Source organism: Vitis vinifera, chromosome 12, assembly GCF_030704535.1.
Source record: "Vitis vinifera cultivar Pinot Noir 40024 chromosome 12, ASM3070453v1".
Classification (NCBI taxonomy): domain Eukaryota; kingdom Viridiplantae; phylum Streptophyta; class Magnoliopsida; order Vitales; family Vitaceae; genus Vitis; species Vitis vinifera.
The window spans coordinates 22426346-22444906 of NC_081816.1; the positions used below are offsets into that span (position 1 = coordinate 22426346).

The following is an 18561-nucleotide window of genomic DNA, read 5'->3' on the forward strand; positions in this document are numbered from 1 at the left end:
TGTTTACATCTAGTGTAGGAACGTCAACAGTATTTTCTTTTATTCGTCTGCTTTTTCTCTTCTTACCTTTTTCTCCCTACACATTTTTAAAAAAAAAATTTATTTGCTCCTTCCACTTAAACTACTTTCCGTGATCTAAGAGAAGTTCTGAGTCAGCGAAAAATGGTATTAAGTAATTTAGAAGTTGTTAAGAATCATTTGAGACCGTGCAGAGCTTATAGCAAATATGCGAGATTCATTAATACCACGGTGGAGTGGTGTTTGTTTTTAAATTTGAAGTCTGAATATGCTTCATAATGCAAAAATGCCATTCAAATGAATTTTTTTAACAGTTTATATTCAGAACTGAATTAGAAAATCAATGGGCACTAAACAATTAAAGTTTGTTAAAAGTTTATTATGGCTGTTTGGTTTGTAGAGAGTACTAAGAAAAACGAAATTTTTTGAAGTAATCATCCCAAAGTCAGAGCACACCTTGCATATATCCCTCGTATCAGATGCTTGTTAGGGCATATACTTTGAAAGTTGAAATAGAGAACGTGGGAAATTTATACTATTTTTTATTCCTAACGCTTTTTGAATTCCGTCCTAAAAAGGAGAATAAGATTCAAAATTTTACTTTTTCATCAAAACTTACTTTTGCCAAGATTTTTTTTTTTTTTTTTCTCACATGTTACGATTTACCTCCATTCCCTCTCCCATTCCCATGTTCCAAAAGAAGCATTACAACAATATCTAGACCTGGTGAAAATGTAATCTGTAAAACAAATAGCTTACAAAGTCCAAGTATTACAACAAAATCAAGTTCCGGTGAAATGTTATACATCTGGATTTATTATTATCCCACCCATTTTACAGGCAATCATTCCGATATCAACACAGATTTTAACATCCAAATTCGGAGCCGATCGATCGATGGGCCTAAATTTCCTGATTATGGATGCTATTATTTTGATTTTTTTTTAATGATTTATTTATTTATTTATTCCAAGGAATAGAAGTTGTTCATGAGGTAGAATGAAGTTACCTGTAGGAGGTTCTATCTACCGAGCAGAGCTGCCGGTAAGACATTTTTGAATTTCTTCTTCAAGGTCAGCAGAAGGGCCGAGCCAACCAGCGGCCAAGTCGTAACAATGGCAATGTACACCAGCAGCCAGATTGATTTCCTACTGTATCGGGACAGCTGATCCATGCGTCTCTTTACAGGAGCAGTTACACGGCTACGGTCATGTTCGGATGGCTGGCTGAGTTCAGTCTTCGAATGTGTTCTTTCTTTGCTTTTGTTACCACTGGCTTCTGCAACTGAAACCTTGTCTTCATCTTTCTCGGTGTGAAGCGTGTGCTCATGGCATAATTCTTCTTCCTCTTCCATGTTGGTTTGCTTGTTGCCTATTGCAGTCACCATGCCATCTTTGGTAACGTTAACATATGGACCCTGATCGATTGAGGATTCTAGCGGAACGGGCAATGGGGAGACCTGAGCCTGCAGAACAAGAGCCATATTAGCTGTCGAAAATTGACAGAAATAGGCTACCCAGTTCCTTCTAAACTAAATCATCCCATTACAATAATTTAGCTGTACCTATTTGGGGCAAATCTCGAATTTTAGTGGTAAGAATTAGATTATCGTATTTGGGGGAAAGAAGATTTCCATGGCTTGGTTTGCACTCATTTGATTGTGTGATAAAGTTTGGCTTCAAATATTCTCTAACTCGGGATTATAAGTTTTCGGTTACAGTGGTTCAATTTTGAAGTCTAGTGAACATTCCCGCACCTCTTTTTTTCTGTGAATAAATTCGGTTGAGTGTAGGACATTGAAGAACTCATCAACAGCCCTTACCCACCTGCAAGGGAGAGAGAAAACGACACGCGATTGTCAGTATGCACACACTGTCATCAGATTGTAGCTGCCTGCTGGCTATGCAACTGACTCAATAACAAGCTTTGTCCGACAAAGAAGAATGTAATCTGAAACTCAAACATGTGAATGGAAATATGCATGCAATTGAGTATGATTACATGTAATGTAATGAGTCTAACGACTTCCTAAAAATACGGTCAAAATGAGAGGGAAAAAAATAAAAAAAAATGTAGCTTGATCGATCAAGTTTACGAGTTGACACGTATCTATCCACTGTTTCTACCAAATGCTTGTTGAAGCCTTCTGGTCTCACAAAGCAGAAACAAAAAAAATATATAACCTCAGGTATCGTTTGGATCCGCATTTGTTTTCTGTTTTTAAAAACAGAAAATGCTAAGAAATTGAGGTAGTAAGAATTTTTTTTTTATATAAGCATTACTATATTTTGTAAAGAAGTTACTATTATTTCTTATTTTTAAAAACAGAAAATAAAAAGTATATTCAAATGAGCACCAACCGATCTCTTAAAAATAAATGCATTCATCAAATATGATATCAATCACTTTGCAGCATACCGATAGTGCATTGGTATCATCTTCACAAAGAATGAGATGGGCGCTCACTATAGACATTTGTGCAAATAATGGGTTCTACAATCATTGAAATCGGTTGAACTCCCAACAAGTAATTAGAAAATGGAAGCATGCATTACCACAAGCTTTTTGCAGTGAGCCCTTCAAAAAATCCTAGATGTCCTCCGTGCTTTGTGGTTGCTAGGATAATATTTTTATTTGCCCTATAAATGAATCAAATAACAGGTCAGTTGCCCGTAGAATAACATATATCATGAAGTTATATGAATAATGTGTTAAACCGTTACGTGATAGAGCAGGACAAATCACATCTTCGAGTACATCTACAATGTGACACACAGTATGTTTATCTGCCACACAATCATATTATAGGGCAAATACACCATAAGTTATGTACAGTTGAGGAGAAGTTGAAAATATGATGTTTGCAGATATTTTTCAGGTTACCCTCTAGAGACCTAAACCTGGCATATTGCAGCTTTGGTAAGTCTTAATGGTCCTTTATAATATTTGATTTGAAAGTATTCTTGAAATTGAGGGTTAAGACTTAGAAAAGGTTCTTAGTTCATGAAACTTTATGAATCACTACAGGTTTTCTAAACTTAGGATATTCTACCGGAAATTATTTCCTCCTTCCTCTTGTAATTCATATAGAGTGGAAAGTGCAAGTTGAATGCAGGTCAAATTCGGGACTAACAGCAATTAAAACCTTTAAAGTAACTCAAAGAAATATAAAATTATCGCAAGTAATATGCGACCACCAATTTGATCTAAGAAGCACTACGACTAAAGCAGTAAGAAGCATTTTACAACATCTTTAGATGATCATTCAAGGTTCAGAAATGTTCATCTGAGTAATGTGAATATGAAGCTTTGGAAAAATTCATCTCTCATAGGAAAGAAACTGAAAAGATAAACTTGAAAATATATATATTTTTTTTAATTAAAAAACCAAATTTGTAACTGTTTTAGGCGATACACAGATACATAAGAAAGATGGCAGGTCCTATAGAAAAGAAAAGGTACATAAACATGACATTAGAAAATAAGAGAGAAAATGAAGCTCTGTACAAAAAGCTGCCTACGTGTCCTGGCCCAAAAGAAGAGTTGAAAAGACAGACCACCAGAACTCATGAGAGTAAGAAATTCTAAACAAAGTGAACCATGGAGAAACTTGAAAAGAAAATTAACATATTAAGATTAAATAAAGGAGCTGGTGATTATGACAATAATGAACTTTGTAAATTAAAATGCATATTTCATTAAACTTTCTCATGTGATCAAGATAATGACACCAATGGCTTCCTGATGAAGATTTTCAACTTCCAACAAGATGAAGGGACTGTTGAAGATACAGATTAAAAGTCATGAGTTCTTCCATTGTAATTCTGTTTTAATTGTAGCATTTATATGCAGCATATTTAGTTAGGATATGAGGTGAAAATTTTCAGTATTTCCAATAATGTACTCATGTGATAAATAAAATCCTACTTCAATTTAGCGTGCTTAGAATTTTTTTGATGAAACTATGAATGAATTATTTTTAGAGCATGATAGTAGGAAGTCTCCTTACTTGCATTCATCCCAAGGAATGGCTTCTCTTGTACAGACTGGATCATCCAAAGTGCTGATACAGAGGAGTGGTACTGATACATTTCCCACAAAACTAGCACTACTACAACGCCTGTAATATGTATCCACAGTCTGGAAGAGAACAGTACTTCAGTAAATCAGGGAAAAATATGAAAATAAATAACAAAATTATTACCTCATATTTTCCAACGAGACGGGTTGCATAGTTGTCGAAGTCTCGAACAGAACGTGACTGTTAAAGAAGGGAAATGAACCTATTGGTCATATTAGTAGGAACAAAAGAATTTTGGGATTCAAATTCAACGCATAAAAGGCTGTCAAGTTGAATATCAAAACATGAGCTTTAAGTTGACAGCAAAATATGTCATTGAGAAGAAAGAAATACGGAGAACCATGGAAGAAGGATTCACTTTCCACACAGAAGAACAAGGCTCAACATTATCATACAATAAGGTGAGTAATATGAGGAAGCCACTCCAATGAGGAATGAAGGGGTCATTTTTGCTGTTTGAACAAATATTCACCAAGTAATAGCTTATTTTAAACTATTTATATGATCTGTCATTTGATCTAATCATAATATTATGCCTAAAACCTGTCGCCACTACACTTACATTATCCATCAATCCTTTTTCCTTGATGATATATGGGGAAAAATACAAAGAAGGTCTGAGGTTTGTGTTCCCAAAATCTATGCATTCAAATTAGCCAGTGACACAGGCTGCTTTTTGGGAGTGCCAAATTTCAGTGTTTCCAAAAATTCATACAAAGGCATCATCCACATCTTGTCACCATCAACAACATGATGAGCTTTATTTTGAGTACAAGTATAAATATTTCCTAATTTGAAAGATTATCGCCCCTACTGTGTAGACCATCACTAGCTTCAACTCATTTTATAACCTCCACCAGTACAATAAAACCCAAATTCACCATTTTCATAACTTGTACTCTATGAAGAGCATGCAGACCACCGCTACCATTAATCAGAGTTGCTGCAGGAAGGACTTGAACTCGTAATTGCAACAGATTCAGGTTGAGCTTATCAACTTAATTCATAGACTCTAGTCTTCCAAATTCAACAGTTCAGAATTATATTGTCCAACTAGTACAAGGTCTCCACCTTGTTGTTTATTGTCTTGCCCAACTAGAAAAAGATGATCTCTCTCTAGTAGCCACATAGTCACTATTCAAACTTATCTTGCCCAATTAACAAAAAAATTTCTATATCTTGTAGCCACATAGTCATTAGATTATCCTCAAACATGGAATCCTGGTTAATTGAATTTAAGAGCTCCTTAACTCTTATCACATGTTATAGATGTCTTATGCTAATGTACACTTTTCATGCCGATTCATTGTCTTCCAATGACTATGGTTTGAATGGCTATTGATGTCATTCCATTAAAGAAAACTAGAAAAGAAAAGAGGTTGCAAAAGTAACATTGGAAGTATGTGATGTAAGAATGTTAATTTCCACTTGGAAGTTCTATTCAACAAACAGACTGAATATTGAAGTTAAGCTCATAAATGGAGAATCTCTGTGGAAACTGCTTATAGTCTTTAGCTATTTAGAAGCATTTTGATAATAAAACTCTTGCAAGTGATTTCTCTCATGTTACATGCCTAATATACTTGAAAATGAGGTAACTGAAAGTAAGAAAAGGATGTAGACAAACCTTTTTAATGCCTTCCCAATCAGCAAGACGAGATAAGATCGGTTGATGCCTGCAAGAAGATCTAATTTAGTTCCACAAAAACAAATTTGAACTCCCTACTCAAGGTGAAATTGCAAAATAAAATTAGAATTGTTGAAGCAATCAAATGGATTTTTTTTATATGTGATTATCACATCAGAAAGAATGTCATTATGAAAATTTAGTCATCATAATACCCCACAAGAAGGTGATCCAAACATACAATTGGGCATAACCTTGTAGGCCAATTGTTAGAGCTTTGTCATAGAATTTCTGTACAAGCTTGCGGTTAATGAATCTGTCACATATCTGCAAAGAAAGAAAAGGAAAAAAGAATGCATATGCCTATGAGCAAAACACTATAAACAATCCTGGGCATCTGTTGAGTTCAGAGAGATGACTTTTACAAGTGTTCAACTTTGCTGAGGTTATAAATAACAGGACCAGCAGCAACATAGGACTACATTTTTTTTTTGGTTCATTAATGTGGAAACCTTGGTAGCTTTTGGCCAAAATCAAAATTCAACCTCATATTGGCTAAAGAACATGGAGCAAGAATATATTTGTAGTCACAATGGGTTGATAAGTTTCAAGGGTTTGATTCATAAGCTTTAACAAGTGAGGAAAAAGAAATGGAAGAAGAAATAGAGAAAAACCTCTTTTTATCATAGTTTCATTAATTTTTAGATCAGCGAATTAAATACATTCTTCTTATAACATCTTCACACCATATTTCATTGATAAACATTTTTTAAACCAACATTATTTTTAATTTGAGAAAAGTGGAAATATAAAGCCTAAAGAATTTTAACACTTGGTAAATATTATGTCTATGACCAGCAGGGTCAACTTTCCTTATATCATCTACTTTGTTTTCCTCGTACAAAAATCAATCAAGTAATAAAAAGATGGGTAGTTAATGGTCAACCTTTCTCCATTTCCTTTTCCCTTTTAATTGGAAATGAAGAAACTTATTGATGATTATAGATGAACAAGTACAACTAAGGATGAGAGATCCTCCATGAACAAGAGAAAGGCTATTAGACATTTTGTTCCTCATGCAGAATATTTATCATAGACACTAAACTACCTACCAAAAGATCCCATGTAGAACAGATGGCAGCAGCACCAACAAGAGGAATATTAACCCCATCCTCTCCAAGATATTTTACCTGAATAGGTTAACCCAGATAATATTAGTATGCCAGTGGAAGGGATACATATCTAAGCACAAATAAAACAAGAATTTGTTATAGAAGATATCCAATATACAGTTAAGGATTCAAAAAAATTGTCTATTGTGAATGTAATTAATACACAAATGCAGCAAGGCTGCGTAGAAATATTATATGAGCAGAAATGAATGTTAGCCTTTCAAAGGCTTGTACAAAGCCAAATATAATGAAAAAAAATCAACAAAGAGCACCTAATCCTTAAAAACAAATTGTCTATCGTGAACATAATTAATACACAAATGCAGCAAGGCTAAATAGAAAAATTGTATGAGCAGAAATGAATGTTGTCAATAAGCCTTTCAAATGCTCGTACAAAGCCAAACATAATGAAAAAAAAATAACAAAGAGCACATAACAACATAATTTTCCTTTTAATACTTCAAGAAGAGCTGGTTAATTGTTATCATCACAGCCATGGAACCAACATGGCCCAAAGTGTTTCACCAAATGGCTTGATTTAGGATAACTCAACCAACCCAGTGACTTTGAAGTATTGAAATTAACTTTTAAATATACATTTAAAATTATATACATAAATGACTAGGATTGCAGCAAGGTAGAAGCACTGCCATTTCTAGTTCTAACTTGTAACCCAATCACACAAAAAGTGTTGTAACAGTAATCCTTTGAAACTTTAAGTCATTAGCGGTAATGATTCAGGTGAAAGATATTTACATTGTTAAGCAGCATAAACAAAATCATCTTAGTGTAGGTCAATACCATCATTAGGCATGTAATTGTTTTCAGTTTCTCATTCTTACATATGAAAGAAAAAGGGGAAAAAAAAAACAATGGTTGCCAGTGGAATTTCTATACCAGAACATTAGCACCAATGCTAGTTCCAACAGCAAATAGAGGAGCCTCTGGATACTGACAATGAAGATGATCAACAATTTTCCTTATATCCTCTGTCCATCCAGCATTGTACATGCAATCAGACTGCCCAAACAATGAACAACAGAGACATCTTCCATAAATTTTATAATCAAGAATTCTGAAAAGGAACATAATCCACATACAAGAACTCCATCTAACATCTAGAAATAGGGATTATGGCATATTATTGTGTAAGATATGAAATTACTAGAAACAAGTAGTCTATTAAAATACTAAGAAAAATTGTGTATCTCTGTTTGTTCCTATTATGATGAAAAATACCATGCAAGTTACAAATACCACATAAAGCATTCACCCAGTGACAGAAACTTTCTTATTCTGATGAATTCCCTTGTCAAAAGAAATACAAAATTCCATGCAGGATGTGTATAAATCACCAGCTTTAGAAATGGAATCCAATTAATAAAAAACTTTCATCCATCTTAGTTTAAAATGGATAAAAAACTTTCATCTCTACAGCTTCCAATATCACAAATCTACCCATCCTATATACATACTAGAGTATTAATATGAGTGGACCCAACACAAACTCATGGGGAACCACGCTGCCAACTCTACTCAGCTCAGTTGTCATTTCCCAAGATTCCAACTGAAAACCCACTCTGCCAGTGAGATGAAGACAGAATAAGAGCAACCATTCCCCTCACATCCAATACTTTGGCAAGGGCTATAGCAAAGGGGTTTCGATCCATCATAGGATGTGGCCTCCCACCATGACCATCCAGGACCAAAGACTCAATAATTCCCTCTCATTGCTATCATGGATGAAAATCTTCCAAAAGTCTGTAGGTGACTGCACATGAGCCAACTCTCTGTTACCTCCTCTAAAATCAACCCACCCAGTGTTGGGCTGCAAGAATTAGGAAGCAATCAGAAACCTTACATTCAATCCACCACTACAGTTGGTTCCCTCTAGAACCACCATTGAAAAGGCTTGTTTCTTCACCAAGAACTTTGTATGCCATATGTTAAAAGAGTGATTAGTAGTTATTTTTTTCTTGAGAGTATGCCTCCTTTGCTTTTATAGGCAAAAAGAGGGCTTGCCCAAACAAGCACACATGAAGTATACAAACATTGCCCAAAAAAGGCAAGGATGTAAGGAGTAAAAAAAACCTTCTCCTTACCTAATATTCAACCAATCTACAAAATCTAACAAAGACAACGTGTGATCCTCCATATACACCCTAGCTTGATTCACAAAAGTATACATGAAATTAGATTTGATGGCTTGGTTGGACTGCTCAACATCATTGAAAGCCCATTTATTCCTTTTCTTCCAAATAGTCCACAACAAACACAAGGGAGCAATCCTCCACGCTTTCTTCCTTTTTTTGCCCATGAAAGAGTCTTGCCAACCCAATAGATTCCCTCTGACCGAGGAATCCAAAACCCACTGTACACTAAAAAGAGAGTAAATCAAGTTCCACAAATAACACCTATTTGATATATTCTAACCCATCTTTTTGAGCTTGTCAAGAGTAAGACGCCTACTCCAAGACTTCCCATGTAAAAAAACTAATCCTCACTGGAGCTCAGGTCCTCTAAACAATACTAAACAGCAAAGGATCTCTAGGTCCCCTTGAATAAAAGCAATAGAGAGATCTAACTAAAAACTTGTCGTTCTTGCTTTCTCTCCAGCTCAAAATGTCCTCTACTTCCCTACTAACAACCAAAGGTTGTAATTTTTGAATCAAAATCTCCACTTCACCCAACTCCCAATCGTTAACTTGTCTTGAAAAAACGAGGGCTCTAACTAGCCCTTTCCCCACCCTCCTCCCAAGCCTCTACCACCCACCCATCTTTGTTTACTACGAAAGAAAATAAGTTTGGGAAAGCTTCTTCCAAAGTTTGATCCTCCCACCACAAATCTCTCCAAAACTTAGCCCTTCTCCCATTCCCAATTATAAAGTGAGATCTATTTTTTATACCCTCCCATTCATTTATGATGGCTTTCCACACCCCCACAGCATAACCTCCTCTCACTCCTCTTGGAAACCACCCCCCCTTCCAAAGTATGCCTCTTTAAGTGCATCACATATTTGCTTTGCAGTTTCCAACAACATGAAATTAGCACTAAAATAGGGTTCCTCACTTTTTAACACCATACAAACTCATGGTTCCTATTCTCAGCCACCTCCAGTGAATTCTCATGTGCTTAAAACATAATTGAAATTAGATCCTACCTCCTTGTTGGTTTTGTGTTAGTTGTAATACTAGCATTTGATTTGACATCCATTCTCATCCCTAGAAAAGTGCAACATAGACTTGAAAGAATTCAGAGAGAATTCTTATGGGGGAATAGGCCTTCCAATTAAAGATTCACTAAGTCAAGTGGGGGATGTGTTCTAGGGTTGTTAGGAAGGCCTATGGTTGTGGCCCTAAGAGAGCTATAAATAGAGGGGTGGTCTCCATGTGAGAATTCGATCACTTACGATTTGTGGACAGATGTGTGGTGACAAAAGGTGTCTCTAAGGGAACGTTTTCCAGTTCTGTTCAATTTAGCAATACATAAAGATGTTAAGGTGGTGTACTATTGGGATGTAAGGCCTGGTACATGGACTTCTGGGAATCCTAGGTTTAGTCAGACTTTTTCAGAATGGGAGATGGAAAGATTGGAGGAGTTTTGCAGCTCTTAGGTGTCCTATGATAATTCTAGTTATAAGTCAGTATCATAGGCATGTAAGAAGGGCATATTTTCTGTAAAATCCTACTACAAGGCTTTTGTCCAAAGAAAGCATCTTCTTTTCCACCTTAAGAAATTTGGCTACTAAGGTTCCATCAAAGGTTAGCTTCTCCAGTTGGAGACGTTTTAGGAGAGAATCCCCATGATTGATCATAGAATGAGGAGACTGGAAGATGGCAAATAGATGTTATCTTTACACGCATCAAGAAGAGTTGATTGATCATATTCTCCTTCATTGTGAACCATCATCCTCTTTTGTTTAGAGTGGCATGAATTCTTCCTCAAAAAGTTGACAACATCCTCTTAGGTGGCATGGTAGTTTCATGAGTCAAAATAGAAAGACGGCATGGAAGATGACCCCTCTATTCCTATACTATTTGGAAATATAGAGGAAGAGAAGAACCTTAGAAGATAAAGCCCATTAGAATTGGGCAATGAAAGTTCTTACCTTAAAGTCTTTGTTTTATTGGTCAAAATTGCTTTGGGAAGGATATTAGGTTTTTTTCTTTTTTCTTTTGATAGGTAAGTAAAGATTGTATTAAATGAAAGAAAAAACAAGAAGGTATATATGATGTATACAAAGGGACCAGAAGGCCAAAAAAATGGCGCAAAGGCACGAAAACTAGCAACTGCGCCCTACATAGTTTCTCCATGATAGATTTTATTGATAGCTTATCTATAGGGCAATCTAGGTTTCTTTGCGAGATTTCTTTGTTGCTTTTTCTTTGCGCCTTGATGCACCTTGTATACCTTCTGTCTATACACAAGGGCTCTTCAAATTCATCCAAATACCCATGTTGACACAATATGACACAAGTGTGGAATTCTTGTTGAATACATTCACTTCCCTTTTGATACAACTTTGTTGTTTTCTTGTTTTCTTTTTTCTTCTCAATTATAATAAATAATTATAAAAAGAAGTAGTTAGATTTGTATTGAAGTATCAGGGAAAAGAAAGAGAGAAAAAGGAATTTTTTATATCGATTTCCAACTATTTGTTTAAGATAACTGGCTAGGTGAAGTTTTTTTAAAAAAACTTAGGAGAGAATACTTAGGGATAAGGAGAGAATATTGGCAACTTTAGTCAAATTCAATTTGAAATTTATGTTAGTCAATTTTTAAAATAACAAGGTTTAAGATAGAGATAATAAAATTACATTAAAAAATAATTCTTAAGTTTAAATAATAAAATAAAATAAATCAAATTCTATCCTACAACTTTGGAGAAATGGAGATAATAAAATCAAATCAAAAATAAAATTATGTTACTCCTAAGGTTATTACTACAAAAGCATTGGACCACTTTTAATGTTGAGAACAGAAGAAAATCCACTTAATGTATAGCATCATGATAAATAACCCCCTAACCTTAAACTTATCTTAGTGTGTTTACAGCTCAGTATTATTTAAATATTCAATAAGTTGTATGATGTATCCAAGTATCTTTCCTTGGTATGGAGAACATTTTCAACTGAGTCCTAGTATCCCAAAATTTTGGGATATGAAGGATCAGAACCCTAAACACATACCCCCACCCAAGACCCACACTTGAACCCATGTAACATAGCTTCCTATGTCCTAGGGTTGTGCCCCCATTTTAGTTAGGCGGTGTTTTTTTATTGAATCATTTTTTTATTTTCATATAAAAAAAAAACAGCTCATATAATCCAGTGTCTAGGGTATTAACAAGTAATTCAACCAAGAGATATCAAACATTTATTTGTAGAAAACCATCGGCAGAGAGTTGGATTAAAAAGCAAGTTTTTAAACCATTAGAAATCAAATGCTTATTAGTAGAAAAACTTTCTATGAGAAGAAACTTACAGTAACTGATATGCCACCCAGCCCTCGATGATTGCTCACCACAACATTCCAGCCGCTTTTTGCCATCTTGAATGCAAGATGCTTTATATACTATGGCACAAACCACACTGTTAAAAAAGAAAAGGAAAAGAGAATCTAGCAGCACAAATAACTGGCAGTCCTAGATAAACCTTTAATAAAACGATGACTATAAAAAAGGAATTCAACTAGCTCCAACATGCCAGATTGAAGAAATGCCTCATGAAGAACAACAAAAAAGAGTCTTTGATGAGCAGAAAATGAAGGAGAGAACATGCAACAATTGTTCACTGACTTTTGATCAGAAACAACAAATTGTTAAGTCATTTTCATTAAAATGAATGCATTTTTTAGAATTTACATCCATGTATCATTTAATTTGGATCAGAACCAGAATTAGTAAGCCTTACCCCCACATATTAGTCCAGACAACATAATAAAAAAGAAAAAAGTGAAACAAATCTTACCAAAGGCAATCATGTAAAAATAGTTTGAAATCTGGAAGGGATAAAATTACTTGCACATTCCATATAAATTTGAATATTTACTAAGAAAATTAAAGGGTGTATTTCTTAATTGCTTAGAGAAGAAATGGCCTACTTGGAAGCCATGGGATCCATGACTTCAAGAAGAATTGATATGGGAAGGGGATTTTTTTTTTTTTTTTTTAAGTACATGTTAAAAAATAATAAAATTGCAAGAAGCCAAAAATTCCAACAACCTAGATTGTGTGGAAGGTTTGATAATTTCAACTTATCTATAAGGGTTAACCATAATCAACTTCTCCAAGATTTTTAACAGAAATGACGGCGATTCCCCAATCCCTCCCTAGAAATGGCCATGAAGGAACTAATTTTGGAGAAATTGCAACATAGATATCTCACTGAAATTTCAAGATATCTCCTATATATTTTAAAAGAAAAAAAAATAAAAGAAGAAGGAAAAGAACAAGAAGAGAGAAAGAGAGAGAGAAGCAAAGAAGGCACCCTACTACTTTATTGGCAACCCTTGATATCCAACAATCTTGGCAATATTCTACTAATATTAGCAATCTTTTGTCCCCTGTCCGTGTACAGAGGAGTGATTTTTTGTTCTTTAGGTTGGAAATACATAATAGCCAATATGAAGTACATGGACCTGGATGGAGCTTATTGCTACAAGGATTCAACTAATCGACCCAAAAATAATTGAGCTTTGAAACTTCATTGTTTATCATTGTTGTTGAATAACAAAAGCTACAAAACCTTATTTCCTTTAGTTTTGAGTTTTTTCTTGTCAATGTGGATTGCATTTAACTGTCTTTAAGTGATCAATCAATCAAGGTTCTACAGCTTCCAATCAAGATGTAAAGCTTATCCCTAACACCTTTAGGTCTTTGTGTAACCACTTGAACTCATCTCAAGGCCTGATATACTATTATTCAACTGAATATTCCTAACGGCAGTAGATTTATTTCATAATGAAACTAGAGAAATATCTACAAATTACAATATAATGTCAACATTAATCATAGAAGGTAAGGGAAAAATAAAATAAAAAAGAAGTTGATTGAGTCAAAATGTCCTCAAAGGTAGTCAGAAAGACATGATAATTTTTAATTTAATGAAGGCCATGGTCCTAGATTGAGCTGAATGGTGAAGAAGAATTGTTTATCTAGTTAGCCCAAATGAGACCAAGATTCTGTGGCTGTCTAGCTAGGAAAAGAAAATTATTTCATCTAGTTTTTAAGTTCTGTAAAGTTCAATGTGGATGAACTTCAATTGTGCTTTTTGAGTGCTTATCCCATATCACCTTTAGTTCTTTGCGTGATCAGTTAAAGTTTTCACATGATCTTTAGTGAACTTTAATACTCCTAGAGACACCAGTGGTAGTCCGCGATGAAATTGGACAACTAATTACAATGGAAACATAAAAGGAGTGGAAAAAAGACAAACAAAAAAGGAAACTTACAGCAGAAGCCGAATCACTTGTTAGGCCAGGAATCACAACAACAATAGGAGTTTTATCATCTTTCCGAATAGTATCATTCATGTTGATGGCTACTCCCATAACTGTAAAGAATAGATGAAAGATTAGACCAGAAGAATAGTATTTTATATTCATGGAAAAGCCATAAGACACCAACTCAAAATACGTGAATACACCTCCTAATCAACATGTGTGAATATAAGTCATTTTTCCAGAAAGGACGCAGCTAATCACAAGGTAGTTTAAGTGCAGAAGCGGCAAGCATATACAACCACACAGCTCCAAAATAAGAGACTGCTACAATTCAACTATTGTGAGTCAACCAATAAAAATCCATACTATCTTAGATTTTTGTGCATTTATTTTTCTGTAGAATTAGGTAGTCTACAAAAGACATGCTTCTTAAATTAAATCCAACAATCTACAAAAGATATTATTTCTAAATTAAATCCAACCAAGATCAAAAGCAATAGCATATCAGTTTTCTCTGCCAAAGATCCATTAAATCTTGTGCACCTCCACTGTTATACTGGGGGAAGAAGAAGATGAGCTGACCCAATTAGAGGTTTTCTAAAATCCAATTAACATTTTAATCCAGAAGCCTATGTTAATCAACAGTGAACTGTAGCATTTTAATCCATTTGACATAAGTAAACTGTAACAGTAAAATGAGCTCGTATATATGAATAAGACTTTAGTTAAATGGCCAGAATATCCCCTCGAGACCAATAACACACAAGCCCAACGTGATATGACAGATGCAATATAGGGAAGGTAACTATTCACTCCAACAAATATGTCAAGTAGCATCATATCCATGCGAGAGTAATAGAATTGAACAAAAATGTGATGACAATACTAAAATTTACCATCAGAATTCATCAGCCAGTCCAAAGCAATTGTTCCACCATCAGATGTATGGAATAGCTGTCTGGGCACAGTAACGCATCAGTGCAGGTCAAGTAATAATTATGTAGTATAACATGCATGACAATGTTTTGAAAAATCTCCTTGATGTTATCCCCATATAAAATGTCTCAGAAGTATCTTGGATAGAAGGAGATACAAGTTGTGATGGTAGATTAGATTCCATCATTAAAGGCCAAACAAGGTATGATAGATTTGATGTCTTGTCATATCAACTTATTGGTAGTGTTAATGAAATTGTTTAAGAAAACATAAAATACAACCTCAAGTAAAGTAGAAAGCTAATACAACAAAAGCCTAATCAGAATAGAAAACCTAAATATATGGAAACCAAATCTCAGTGAATTCAAAATTGTTTTACAATTCTATGTTTATTGCACTAAGGTGGTTGGCCTTGTAAGTTCACCAATGCCCATGTATTAATCAGTTGGAACAGAGTGTGTGATATGCAAACTATCATTTCATGTTATGTGATCCCCTCTCGCCTTTTCTTTGCTACATAGCCACTTAAAATTGTATACCATAGCAATCAAACATCACGCACCATTATAGAATTTAGTATTACATATAAGAGGTTATGATGTGGTCATTAATAGAGAATTGATAACAAAATTAAAACAATCAAATGTTTGCATGGAATGGTTTTATTACTAAATTAGAAGTCAAAATGTCAGTCTTGTTTTACTAAAACTATAGTAAATGAATATATAAAGGCTACTAATTTTTTATTTTTTTTTTGAGAAACAGTAATGTAATATATTAAATAATGATATAAAGGCTACTAATTATATCCTGGAAACCGTAAGAAAGTAGTTGAGGGCTAACACTATAAAAGGGAAGCACTTAATCATTTTAAGAAATTTTTATTTTCCAGAATATACTATGTAATTATCCAGAATTTTCTATTTTCAGTTTATGCAAAGGTCTTTCCCTAGGTTTCTCCTTTTAAGAAATTTTTGCTCCAATGGTGTTTGGAGTAACTTGGTTTTAGTCTAATTGGATAGCAGCTATATTAGTTTTTTCAAGTTTCATCAGATTAGCCCCAATAACTAGTACAAATAATGGATTGTAGCAGAGCAATCCAACAGAGAAAAAGATAAGGCTGCACACTGACAAAATGACAGACATGCCACCAACTTTTTTTTTTTCAATATGCAGACATGCAAAGTGTGATGTGATAAGAAAACACTGAATTCATGCTACACCATGCCCCCTTTCCTTTTTTCCATCATATTCTCATGCTGTATAAACCAACAAATACCAGCAAACATCACAAAGTTACGGAATTTCCAAACCCATTATGCTAGATAGGGAGCGGAAATGAATGCTAAAAACAAACCTATTCTAACCTTCTATAGCTGAAAACAGGAGGCCTCCCAAAGAAGCTCAAAAATGCAGTTTGAAGATGAGGACTGGAAAGCCATGAAGTAGCCAAATACCTACGCCAAAGAAAAGCTATTAACTTTAAATTCAAACAAATTCTCTAGTCACTACATATTCCAAAAAGAAAAAACAGCACAAGAATTTGTTCATACCAAACACGAACAAATAAAAAAGTTAAACCTACAAATTCAATCAAAATTATTATAAATTGAAAGAAAAAAAAAAAGATGATAAAACCAACAAAATCATAAAAAAATTACACATTCAAGAAAATGCACCATAAGCCCAATGAATTCAAATTCCAAAGTAAGAATCCAACGATCAAATTCAATCACAATTATTCTACAAATTCAAAAGGAAAACAAGAAAACCATGGAAACTGACAAATCAAATTCAAAAGCTATAACCGAAGCTTCAAATTGAAAATAAACATGATACAAACTTCACCTCTCATACAGAAAGAAAAGTGCAAATTAATATCAATCCATTTAAATTCAGAAGAAAATGAAGTTAAAACACCCTAAAATTAATATATTCAAAGGTAAGAACACAAAGTTAAAAAAAATTCTATGAATTCAAAAGCAACAATAGAATCTTCTCTTCAATCACTATTATTCAATAAACACAAAACCAACAACATCCAACAGAAGGATAAAACTTCAAATTGAAAATGAAACATATGCCAAACTTCACCTCCCATAGTAGAAAAAAGGGAAAAACACCTTAAAATCAATAAGTTCAAAAGAACAAAACCTTCAAACAAAAGTATAAAACCTCCGCAAATTCAAATGCAACAACAGGACCTTCAAATTCAATCATTATTATTCAACAAATAAACCAACAAGATCAAAGTCAAAAGCAGGAATCAGGACTATTGAAAATGAAATACAATAAAGAACACCTGAAAAACAATCTTCAAAAATAAAAACATGAACTTCAAAGAAAATCATAGTGGTTCTACAAATTCAATAACAGTAACAGAATATTCAAATTCAATACTCGCAGACAAAATCCAATCCAAATTTTTAGGACCTAAAACTTCAAATGCAACCTGAATAAAACACAAACGAAACAAAACCTTCAAAATGATAGTTATTCACAAACTCGGAAACAAACGCACTAAAGAAGTAGACATTATCAAATCCAGAAGGAGGAACGGAAACATCAATTTGGAAATAGAACATAACAGAAACTTCACCTCACATGAAGACAACAAGTAAAAAACACCTTAAAATCCACAAATCTAGAAGTAAGAACACAAACCTCAAACAAAATCATAACAATTACGTAAAAAAATCAAAAGTACCAACACAAAATTCAAATTCGATATCATCATTGACTCTAACAAACAGAAAAGACAAATTTAAATTTTGAAGAGAAAAAGAAAAGGGAACCGACGAATTTAAATTCAAAAAAGCAGGAACTGAGTTCACCTTCCGTGAAGAATCTGACACTTGGAAGCAACGGCCTCGTAGAGTTCGGAGCCCGAGGCGAAGGTCAACGATACCGGATGGCCTCTGAATCCAGTGGCAATCAGGTCACGAAGGAGATGAATTTCGAGGAAATTGTAGAGGAAAACGAGAGAAAGGAGCAGAAATCCAAGCAAGTAGTGAGAGATTGGGATGAGAGAGAGCGATTTGAAGAGAAGATCGTAGGGCGAATCGGAGCAGTCCATGAGTGAGGAAACCCTAGGCTCCCAGAACTGTAGAGTGGCTCGGTGTTTGTATATGTGGTGACCGATGGAGATGAGTCTTCTGCCAGATTGGGAGAGCCAAACGTTTGTAAGGTGGCAGCTAGCCGAGAAACAGGCTTATTCAAATTAATATTATTATATATGGAGAAATCTAATGGAGACCCCAATTTGAATCTAGACCGTTCAAAA

General features: G+C 34.4%; 1 protein-coding gene across 1 annotated transcript; it reads right to left on the reverse strand.

The window, feature by feature from the left end:
* Positions 1–736: 736 nt before the first annotated feature.
* LOC100262988 (uncharacterized) lies at positions 737–18561 on the reverse strand. Its single transcript, XM_002263734.4, has 14 exons — positions 18113–18561; positions 16646–16735; positions 15239–15300; positions 14352–14452; positions 12384–12473; positions 7796–7918; positions 6839–6916; positions 5968–6053; positions 5727–5775; positions 4223–4279; positions 4028–4158; positions 2574–2657; positions 1775–1844; positions 737–1483 (listed from the first exon to the last, which is right to left on the reverse strand). Exons 1-14 carry the CDS (start codon positions 18352–18354, stop codon positions 1040–1042), a joined length of 1707 nt encoding a protein of 568 aa, XP_002263770.1. The 5' UTR covers positions 18355–18561; the 3' UTR covers positions 737–1039.